The sequence below is a fragment of the Anabrus simplex genome, chromosome 2 (assembly GCF_040414725.1).
Source record: "Anabrus simplex isolate iqAnaSimp1 chromosome 2, ASM4041472v1, whole genome shotgun sequence".
Taxonomy (NCBI): Eukaryota; Metazoa; Arthropoda; class Insecta; order Orthoptera; family Tettigoniidae; genus Anabrus; species Anabrus simplex.
Window position 1 is genome coordinate 659,566,464 of NC_090266.1, and position 12,354 is coordinate 659,578,817.

The 12,354-nt window shown below is 39.8% G+C and overlaps 1 protein-coding gene across 3 annotated transcripts in view; it reads right to left on the minus strand.

Annotated features, from left to right (window-relative positions):
• The window catches only part of LOC136864333 (transmembrane emp24 domain-containing protein 5), a 61,904-nt gene that overhangs the window by 15,701 nt on the left and 33,849 nt on the right, over positions 1 to 12,354 (minus strand). For all 3 annotated transcript variants that reach the window (XM_067141175.2, XM_067141172.2, XM_067141173.2), the window contains exons 4-5: positions 9,511 to 9,706; positions 9,232 to 9,399 (exon numbers count right to left, since the gene is read on the minus strand). In XM_067141175.2, coding sequence (XP_066997276.1) covers positions 9,232 to 9,399; positions 9,511 to 9,706 — 364 coding nt within the window. The remainder of the gene's footprint in view (positions 1 to 9,231; positions 9,400 to 9,510; positions 9,707 to 12,354) is intronic.

Here is a 12,354-nt window from a genome sequence, read left to right on the forward strand (position 1 = left end):
TTAGACACCTTTGACTAAGTTCTTTTATAGCACTGGTCTGAATGCCAGCCATGTGCTGGGAAGGTACATTTCTCATGGCCTCTGTTATATCCTTTGCAATATAACCACAATAAATTACAAGTAAACAAACCAGATCAGATAACATAATAGCATTGATTATATCAGAAATAACACAGAAAGTACATAGTGTAACTGAAGTTCTCCTGTCTGTCAGACAGACAATCCTATAACATACCTGTAAAGCACAATATAAAACAGAGAATAAAAACACACTATTAAACTATTCTTTGCTTAATAGATGTGTCTTTTTTACAGGTATGTTATAGGGTTGTAATTGTTATAGAGTCCGGCAGACTGGAGAATTTAAAATTACATTAACTGAGTCAACACTCAAAAAATGACATGTCCCAAATCCCAGAGAAGTTGAAAGGCATGCTACCGTTCAATATTATATTTTAGGATTAGGGCATCTTCGGCCATTGAGCATATGTACTTGTGTGTGTGCAGGAACAGTGTGTTATAATGGGATCTGTGGTTATGTAGCTATTTATGCTTAGGATAGGGACAGACACCTCAGAACTTAGCAAGACATTATCCCAGCATTTGCCCAGAAAGGATTTATGTATGCTGCCTGAAGAAAAAAAAAAAAATAAAAAATAAAAAAATTGAAGCAACCAGAAGAAATGTAAATGTAATACGTAAATGATTAGTGTTGTACATGTTTAGTGCCGTTACCAGGTCCAGTAGGGCATATAAGGGGCGTGAACAACATCATGTTGAGTAATCACTGCGAAGGACACCGAGATGCTGCATACTCGTGTGAGACACCGTTATCAGCAGTTGACAAAGTTTCAAAGGGGACTCCTTGTGGGTCTCCATTTGGCTGGTTGGTCGAATCGTGCAATATCCAGATTTGTGGGGCATTCGGATGTAACAGCAGCCCAATGTTGGACTGCAGGGGAACGTGAGGACAGGCATACTCATCATCAAGGTTCTGGTCGACCAAGTCTGACCACCAGAAGGGAGGATTGCCGTATTGTGCACCAACCACATCGTAACCCCTTACATCTGTGCCTACCATCTGAGAACAAGTATTGAACTCCCTGCAATATTCTGTACCATCCCGTACCATTGGTTGGAGACTAGCAGCAGCTGCATTAAGGAACTGCCGCCCCGTACGTTAACACCACAACACAAACGGCTACGTTTGGAGTGGTGCCGTGACCGGGAAGCATGGACTGCTGATGAATGGCGTCGCATTGTGTTTAGTAATGAATCGCAGTTATGCACTACCCCGGATGGTCATCGTCTGCAAGTATGGTGACGACCAGGGGAGAGGTTCCATCCTTCAGATGCTTTAAAGAGTCACAGTGGCGTTACTCCTGGCATCATGGTGTGGGAAGCCATCGGGTATGACTTCAAGTCATGGCTAGTAGCGATTGAAGGAACTCTGGCGGCACAACAGTACATCACAGACATCCTGTGTCCTCATGCGTTTCCACTCATGTGACAGTATCGTGGTACCATTTTTCAACAGGAAAATGCCCGTTCACACATGGCACGTGTGTCTATGAACTGTCTGCGTGATGTTGAGGTATTCCTGTGGCCAGCAAGATCGCAAGATCTGTCCCCGATAGAACGTTTTCTTTTTTTTTTTTGTTAAGAAGGAAGCCATATTTTCTAGTGTCGACTCGGTTAAATGTAACTTAAAAGCTCGTTCACTCTGTCAAACACAGGTTAAATATATCTGTAAAATGTCGATCACTACTGATCTGCATTTAGGGCAGTCGCCCAGGTGGCAGATTCCCTATTTGTTATTTTCCTAGACTAGGTATATTGTAGGTTTTTTTTTTTTGCTATTTGCTTTACGTCGCATCGACACATGTCTTACGGCGACGATGGGATAGGAAAGGCCTAGAAACTGGAAGGAAGCGGCTGTGGCCTTAAGGTACAGCCCCGGCATTTGCCTGGTGTGAAAATGGGAAACCACGGAAAACCATCTTCAGGGCTGCCAACAGTGGGGCTCGAACCAACTATCTCCCGATTACTGGATACTGGCCGCACTTAAGCGGCTACAGCTATCGAGCTCGGTGTATATTGCAGTATAATATTGTATAATTGTAGGTATGCTGTAGTATAATATTTATATTTAACCTGTGCGTTTGACACACTGTAGACCTTGCAAGTTACTTAGAACATGTGGAATCAGCTTGGATGTCAACTCCATCTCAGTGCCAGTATCCAGGATATCAAGAACCAGTTATAACAGTTCTGGGCCAGATTGCCTCAGGAGAGGATACAACAGCTTTATGACACCCTTCCCAACTGAATCAGTGCATCAATCTAGGCCAGACAGGATGCAACGTCATACTGGTAAGTGGACTCACATTGGCCAAGTTCTTTGTAAATTTGACTCGATTTTGTAATCACTGAAGTAATATCACATACCTTCTCAGCCCATGAAGTTTCATTTTGTTTCCTGATCCTCATCTGGGTGCTTAATTTTTTTTGGCAGGCAGTATATTTTATTACAGATTATTATGCCTTTTAGTTTCAGTCTGCAATTCCTTGTGATAAGACTAGGAAATCTCACAATTTTCTGTTTACAGCTACTTGTCTCTTCCGCATGTATTTCTGTTATATTGAAATCATGGATATGGGCCTAACCATTATCTTCTTGGGCTCCCTCTGCTTCTCTTACCCTCGTATGAGCAAAAGAGTTAAGAGCACTCATTTGTAGGTCTAATAACAACAACCACCACCTCAGAAGAGTCTTTGTGACACTGGCAACTGAGAGTGAAATACATTGTTGCTAGGGTTGGGACAAATGGTTCCTTTGCAGTTTCATGTTCCAATATATCTGTTATACTATAGTAATAGGACATAGATCTAACAGGGTAAATGTTGCAGAGCAGTTTTTGGGAGGAACAGTCATTAATACCAGCTGCCTCTTGTAGCCCCTAGCTGCACCCTACTAAGTACATAAATAGTAATACTATATCTCCATCTTGCTTTCTTCAGTTCCTCTGTCCTTTTCACCAGGTCATCACTCACATTCTTAACTATTCCAAATTTTTTTTTGCTAAGACCCATTTACATTCCCAAAACTACTACTTCGAAACCTTCATGTGTAAAATATGCAGTGACAGTCTATCAGGCAAAACATAAGCAGGGTTAAATCCAGTACAAAAGGGTACAAAATCTTAATCTTCAACCATATCTAGGTAGAAAAAGGCTCTACCGGGCGAGCTGGCCGTGCGGTTAGAGGTGCCCAGCTGTGAGCTGGTGGGTGAGATAGTGTGTTTGAACCTCACTGTCAGCAGTCCTAAAGATGGTTTTCCATGGTTTCCAATTTTCACACCAAGCAAAGGCCTTAATTAAGGCCACGGCCACTTCCTTCCCACTCCTAGGCCTCTCCTATATTATCGTTGCCATAAGACCTATCTGTGAAGGTGCGACATTAAATTGTAAGGGAAAAAAAGAAAAAGGCTGGAAATATGGGGTAAACAACTGCAGACATAGCTTGTCTAGCTTCTTTTTCTGTGTATCACCCCTTTCATTTTGTAGCGGCAAAAATAATGGTAGCAATAGTTGCTTTGTAGCTCCACAGTTTGCAGTTGAATACGAAGATTTATGAGGGACAGTTACACAAGATGGCACTTGTGATGGCTTTTCAGGACCTAATATTTGAGTATTCAGAACACAATCAGAACTACATGAACTGGTAGAATTTTTAGAACTTATTTATTATCTTCTATTATTTATTTATTGTTAGTGCCTTCTTTCAATGTGTTTCTTCACTGCAATGAGTTTTTGTCCACATAAATCACAGCAGGCAGGCAGGCTTAATTACAAGGTTTGTGACAGCAAAATAGACCATAGAGAACTCATTTTCTGTCTACTGCTCGTCATTTACAACACAGCGTGAAACAGGAAAAGTCAAGTGGGAAGATCATGCAGACCTGTTTCAAGGAACTAATGCTACTGTATGTTACCACCAGTAAGCCTAATACTATGCAATTCAAATAAATAAATAAATAAATAAATATCGAATATCTGTAACCAGCCAAGTAACAGAGTACTGTATAAGCTGTTCCAAATTATCATTTGTGCCTGCACAGGAGTGCCTGTTTAAAGTGAGCTGCTGCACTTGTTTACTGAGAGCCTAATATACATTAGACAATCCAAAACTACCTTGGTTTTGCTGAGACAGCAGACACTTTCGTATAAAAGTCTCCGATGGAACATAATATTTCTGCAACAGCTTACTGTGATGGAACAGGATACATTATCATGCTATGATATTGAACTCCCATCATTAGTTGTTCCCGATCATTTGGCAAAGGAACATGTCAGATTCAGCAAGAGAATGCAACCAGCCTCTTTCATACCAAATACTACATATAACCTACAAAATGTGTTCCGTTAAGCTGAGCAACCCAGTGGAAGGTTGGATAACCAACCCTAGAGGGAAACTGTGTCAGTGAGCCGATTAGTCCTGGGAGCTTCAAAGCTTACATACAACTTTCACAGTTAACAACATGGTACCACACATTAACCTTTTTCCTTTTTCATAACTCTAGCAACATGGAGCAAACGAGTAAAGGAAAAACTACTACAAGTGTTAAGCAATCCACACTCACACCCCACCACCACTTGTGATGGGGCATGTAAGTCATTGGATTCTGGGGATCCTGTTAAGAACACTGCAGGAGACCACCAGGTCAGAGAGTGGTGGTGAATGAGCCTATCTCAGCACAGGCTTCATAGTCAACAACAGAATGAACAACTCCATAACCTCCTCCTCCTCAAATGGAAGAATATCCACTATATCCTTCAAAACACTCAACAAGACATACACGATCTTCAACTTCCATGCACCTACCAATGACACTAACAGGAAAGATACTGAAGGTGTAGAAACCTTTTGGGGAGAAATAGAAGAGACAATGGGCAGAATCCCAAACACCACATGATTATTCTAATGGGGGACTTCAGTGTCCAAGTAGGGAAAAAGCAAAAATTCAAGAATATAGTTGGAAAATACCCAGTCCAGAAGAGGACCAACAGGAATGGAGAGCGACTGATTAACCAGAGAATGACTGGACGACCTGATCAGAAACTACAACCTAGTCCTTAAACCCACAGCTTTCAAACACCTTCCCAGGAAAGTCAAGACATTGAGATGTCCCAACCCCATGCTAGGGGACTTCTAACTTGGCAACATAATAATTAGCAGAAGGAACAGCAAGAAAATACTTAACGTCAAAGTACTGTGAATTGCCAATGTCAATTCAGACCACTACCATTCACTGATCAAAACTAATTTCCTCCCACTCACAGGGAACAGAGGCAGGCCTACCAATCTTTGGAGTGGAGAATCAGTAATCAGGGTCATCTCAGTATGAAGGGAAACCGACACGGGTGCCTAGAATCTTCCATTTTTAAAATATACCTAACCTAAAAGAAAGTTCATGTTCATATTTAAATACCTGTTTAGTTATTCTGGTATAAATAAAGTGTTATAAGATGCCACCTCTTGTAACTGCTTCAGTTATACAGGTGTAGATATTGTGTTGTAGTATGCTTTGCCTCTTGCAACTGCTTCTCAATGAATCTTTTCTTGAAACATACAGCACCATTGACAATTGTATTTGTACTTAGTAAGGACCTAAATGCATTCTTTTCTTACAATGATAAAGATTCTTTCTGTTGGTGTTATACTTCATTTGACCACTTCCATTCTTTAAATTTGCAACTTTACACTAAGCAACAGAAAACCTAGAACAATTTAATATGTCATCAGATAAAATGTCATACTGGTATGATGAAAATTCTGATTCAAGTTTATCATGTTCTGAATCTGCTATAATTTTGGGAAATCTATTGATCAAATACTCTACAGACTAAAATGAAACATTCTGTCTCAGATTTAAATTAGCAAATTTTGCATGTTTCTAAAATTCATCACCAGGAGGAAATTTGGTCACACTGTAATAACAAGCTGCAATGTAAAACACTAACAGAAGAATAAAACTCTTGCTTATTACTATCACTTAATTCTTCTTTCAAATAAGGCCCTACCCTTAGCACCAACCACCAAGTCCTCATCTTCTTTTTAGTGCCATCTTTACCTAAATTCCACCTCAGTAGTTGAAGCAACTCCTGCTTGTACACAAGATGAATAAACCTTACAAGCAAGTCTCTTAAAAGGCCATTAAGTTTACTTCACAATACATGTTCAAGAGGATCATCTTGTTGTAGAAACAAATTTACATGATTAAAAATGGACAGTACACTCTGAATAAAGTAACAGTATAACTCTGTCCTGGAATCAAGAAAGAAAGGCCTCTCTGTTTCACATTGGTCTGTGAACTCTCCTTTTTTTCCTTTTATTTGGTCCATGCAAAACATTAAGGTTACGGCCTCCCACTGATCCAGAATCCTTGAGATACATTCAAGGAGAGAAAGCCAACGAGTACTTACATATTTCAAAATCTTGTTAGGTTTAAAACCACATATCTCGTGACATATTTTCAAAGTGCTAAGACTTTTGGAACTTTTTTTTCAAGACAATAGAAAAGTTGAACCTGGAAACATTCAATATTGACCAGCAAGTAAGCATTAGCTTTCTGAGCAGCTAAATTGATCTGATGGCATGGACATCTCTGTATAAAAATAGAAGATGGTTTGTCTCCGACTTATTTGACAAAGCCTTTATTAACCTGCTAGTGGCTTTACGTCGCACAAATACAGATAGGTTTTATGGCAATGATGGGATAGGAAAGGCCTAGGAGTTGGAAGGAAGCAGCCGTGGCCTTAATTAATGTACAGCCCCAGCATTTGCTTGGTGTGAAAATGGGAAACCATGGAAAACCATCTTCAGGGCTGCCGATAGTGGGATTCGAACCCACTATCTCCCGGATGCAAGCTCACAGCCACGCGCACGTAATCACAAGGCCAACTTGCCCGGTTTGATGTAGTCTAAGAACAAATTAAGATTTATTCAGCGTGTAAAGGATTTCAAGAATAGTATTTCAGTCACAAGTGTGAAAATAATTTCTCATGGCATTAAAGATTGCAGATCACTTCTCAACCTGCTTCCTTAATTCTTGAAATGTGTGATTGTGGGAAGCATCGGGAAATTAGCATGCTTCTAAGTCCTAGTAAAGCACAGGGTCAATGTCTCAAATCTTAAACCAATCTGGCGTAAAATATTTCACCCATTCATTCCATTTCTGCTGTTCTAATTATAATACCAGTGTAACGGCGCCTTTGGAAGCATTTCTCTTTTCAGCATAATGTATGGTGTACTTTTCTACCATCAGCATTTATCCCTGTTATCAATAATGCAAAATGTGTCACTGTTAATCTAATGCAGTTTCTTTCTTTCTTCTCTCCATAATTAACCCAGAAATAAAATATTTACATATATTCCAATATGTCAAGAGCAGCACAGAGCCCAATTTCATAATATTTTAGACCAACTCAATTACACAATATTTCCCATTATTATGCAAAAGTTTCCAAATCCAAGAACAAATACAGGGAGAGGCAGCGAACAGTTACTGGCACTTTAGCTGGTGCTGCTCGGCAGGTAGATTGGGAAAATATTTGCTTTCTTCCTGAGTGGCAGGGATAGAGTGTGTGGTCAGGCAGTGCAGCAAACATGGATAGCAGTAAGTGTACAGAATGAATGTTTGGTTTATGAGTGGAGTTCTTGTTGAGCACACATTTTTAGCTTTATTAGTGTTGCATTCCTACAGTTGTTGAATGTTATGTGTGTGATGTACAATACTGGACAATGGATATTTTTCTATTGAAGTAAGACTGTTTTAGAATTTTTTTTATTAACACCGATGCAATGTTTGTATTTAGGATGATGGGCATCATATTTAACAGCTGCTTTAATGAAAGGTAAGATCTACATCAGTTTTCAACTTCATTCATTATTAAATCTTGGCTAATGAAAAAATGAAATGGCGTATGGCTTTCAGTGCCGGGAGTGTCCGAGGACATGTCTTACTTGCCAGGTGCAGGTCTTTCGATTTGACACCCGTATACGAGCTGTGCGTCGTGATGAGGATGAAATGATGATGCAGACACTGGCCCCCGTGCCAGTGAAATTAACCAAGGATTGTTAAAATTCCTGATTCTGCCGGGAATCGAACCCGGGACCCCTGTGAACAAAGGCCAGCACGTTAACCATTTAGCCATAGAACCGGACATCTTGGCTAATAATTTACGCCTACCGTAATGAAACTGGACGCCCACTTGGACTGCTACAACTAACTGGTGAGTCGAGCAGTGGATTGCAGGTAATTAGTTCCTCTGTGGTCCCCTACATAGTGCCACAACATTTTGCTGCCTCTCTATGTAATAGACCAGAATAAACAGAAATATCAGGTTAGCCAATATGCTCCATAAGTTATAGATCATTATGCTTCATCACTGATCAAAATCAACATTAATGAGACAAACAGTCCTGAAACTTGTTTACTAGTTTTAGGCTTTCTAGAAAAATATAGTTAAATATTCTTGCAATAATCTATGAAGAGTAAAACAACATACAATGTGATCATGATGCAGAAGAAATGAGACATCATTTTTCAGTCTAGTGCCACGTCAGATGGAATGAATTAATGACGTGTGGCCTCTAAAGAGGCCTGCTGCAGGTCTTTCGAGTTGATGCCATATAGGCGAAATGTGCATCTATGAGGATAGAGCTCCACGGATGATGATTCTAATGATGAAGACGTCACACACACCCAGCCCCCAACTGATCAGAATTAACCAATTAAGGTTAAAATCCCCAACCCGACCGGGAATCGAACCCGGGACCCCCTGGACCAAAGGCCAGCACGCTAACCATTTACCCACTGAGCTGGACGTCAGATGGAATGAAAATGTACCAACTTGCAAGGCCTTTGCATCCTTCTGATGCCATGAGAAATGTAAGATTATTGAGCAGTACTGAATAGGAAGTAATGGAAAACACGATCAAACCAACAGCTGCAAAGGGCTATGGCCTACCGAACAACTGCTGTTCAGATTACAAGGGAAAACCTAATACTTGGTAAAAGACTGACTTTGTCCTGAATATACTCCGGAAGTACCAAATAGGATTTCAATCTACAATAAAGGGCTAAAAGGCTGATAACTGTCCAGGGGAAATAATAATATTATATATAAGCAGGAAATACAGTTTCAAAAGTAACATGTCATACTTACTTGAATCAAACCAACTACCAGCATTACAACAATCTGTATGATGGACCACGAATTAACACGAACAAAATTGCCCTCAGCAATATTTCTGTCACGTGCTTCGAAAGCTCGAAGTGTGTCTTGAAGATGACGAACTTTACTGAGGTGCCCATGTACACGTGTGATCACATCCTACAAAATGAACAACATGTAACCATTCTAGTTTCTCATACTCCTCAGGAAATTCTCATGCATAAACTTCATCTTAGTCTATCAATTCTAAACATTACAGATTTAATTTACCTGTATATCTTGAAGTTTCATGTCATACAGTTCTTCAGGACTAGGACTATCATAATTTTCAAAATCTATGTCCCACGATTCTCCTTCTTCGTCTTCACTTTCAATGATGATCTCAAAAAAGACAGTTTTACTGCTTATGTGACTGAAGCTATTGTCCCAACATATCTTGTAATCACCATCTTCTGTAGCTGCAATCCTTTAGATAGATTTCCAGAATATTAGGACATCTCAACAACAGATATTATGCAATAAATTAAGACATTTTTCACTCCTGCATAAAACAACATTAAGAAAAAGAATGCCTCAAAAGCAACAAAATGTCACTGACTTATAAACCAATCCATCGCTACATCCACTGGAAAATGAGGATGTGTCATATATCATCTTGACACATCCTAGTCATGAGCCTCTACCAAAAGAGTTCTTTCATCAGATATATTAATTGCAGATGGAAATGCACTAATAAGAAATATGAAGTAGCAGGAAGCGCCTGAGGTTATGTTTCAGTACAATGATGTCACGCAAGCTCTACTCCTCTCGGGCATCCTATGGTGCAGAATGCTGCCAGGCATGTCAATTTCTGGTGATACTTCCTGTGTGAGACATAGGTTGCCCAAGTTGAGGTGGTGGTGGCGGCAGCAGCAGCAGCTGCTGCTGCTCCATTCTTGCATTCAGCTCACTGCAGTCTGACGCTGCTCATTCCCTCACTAGCCACTTCGACGGCCACCTCCCTGTTGCTTGCTTCCTCAGGGTTGGGATGGTACTCCTAGTATTGCATCCCGACCTTGTCATATCCCAGACAAGCACGTATGATGTCATTAAGGAGAATCTGTATAATTCCCCAACCCCACCCGGGGCTTTGGATCCAGAGTTGCGCTGCCTCTGGATATAGAGGAACTCAAAAATATATAAAGAATTGTTTTAACCTTCCTATTCCTCTATTTTAACTGTGGCTTTCAATGGTTTCTACAACTGCTCGATGTTCACAGTTTCCTCTATCCCAGCAAGTGGAACATCATTAAAAAAAGTACAGCTACTATCCTTATTTTTAAATAAATAAATGGTTAAAATGCATAGAGTGAGAAAAAATGTTGCAAAAGTTTGGGCTGGGAAGACTTGGGAGAAAGAAGACGAGCTGCTCGACTAAGTGGTATGTGATATAGATGTTGATTCCCATAGGGAACTTAAAATATTTGTCCTGAATGAGTAAATTTATAACAACAATATAATGGTCTGTTACTGGACATTATAAATCATCTGATGGCCAGGCAGGCATCAATTTTTGGAAATGAGACATAACTCTCATAGTGCATTGGCACTGCTGGTGGCTTCAAGTAGCCTATGCAGTGGCCTCTACGGTATGCACTAGCCTTGCATCTTGGGAGGTGTGCTAAGTCCCAACTGATGAGCCCAACTTAGCACACGAGGGCGAAACGCAGGCAACCAAGAATGAGTTAGCTGGAAAATTTATTATGTCCAATAACGGACCATTATATTGGTATTATAAGTGGTATGTTCCGAGCTGTCAGTGGAGAGATGGCGTGGGAGGACATCAGTAGACGAATAAGTTTGGATGGTGTCTTTAAAAGTAGGAAAGATCACAATATGAAGATAAAGTTAAAATTCAAGAGGACAAATATTCGTTTATAGGAAGGGGAGTTAGGGATTGGAATAACTTACCAAGGGAGATGTTCAATAAATTTCCAATTTCTTTGCAATCATTTAAGAAAAGGCTAGGAAAACAACAGATAGGGAATCTGCCACCTGGGCGATTGCCCTAAATGCAGATCAGTAGTGATTGATTGATACACACAAGAATATAATTTAGATGGGGTACACAGTAAAATGCAAAACAATTACACTAAAACAATGCTAAATATGGAACAAAACACACAAAAAATTTCCATGCTCCACCACACAAAATCTTACACATAACCTTTTCGGGTAAGCATAATAGAGATGGATTGATTAGAGCAGTAGTGGTCATGAACCATTGATTTCATTATTTCTGTCATATACCATGTTTTCCCATGAACCAGAACCTGACCATCATTATCAAATCATTTTGTCACTGGTTTTATACCTTGTAACAAAAGTATGATCTCCCAATTTTAGGTTAGAAAATTTTCACAAAATAATTTCTAATACAAAATAGTGAATACCATGTGAGTTTGTCAAAGTAAGATGTAAGAACAGTGCTACAAGAAGAATTTATAGTTAAGGAATATTGAATATCTATATCATTATATTTTGTATAAATTTCAGTTTGGGTAAGAATCTGTACATATGGTATATTGGAGTAAATTGCTCAGGACTATGCAACATCGGAAACAGTGACTATGTCAGGAAAGACAGTTGAAGTCAGCCGAAAGTGTTGCAACAAGTTGCTTGAAAACCCAGGGTACAGTCGGGAAGTATAGGCTGAAGACTGTAATTCATCAATGTGGATGAACGCTAGAGTTCACTAATTTTCATACTGACCGATCCATATCCGCACGAGAGTTTGCTAATTTTAATATTGGCCTCTCCATATCCAATTTTGAACGAGGTGACTGAGAGATGCTCGAAGATGTGTCAGGGAGAGCGTTGCTATCAGTGAACTTCTGGAGACTCTACAGCCATGTGGAGCAACACTATTTACATATAGTACCAGAAACGCACGAAGTATTTCAAGTTTTAAAAATACACTCTGCACGCGAGTGAGCCAGCTGGTGATGACAAGCTTGGAGCGAGCAGGCTTCCAGCTGCTCAAGGTTAAACTATGTCACGTATCAAACATTAGAATCTTTCTATCATCAATTACCAGTGTAATAATAATACAACTATGACAGTAACATCACCATG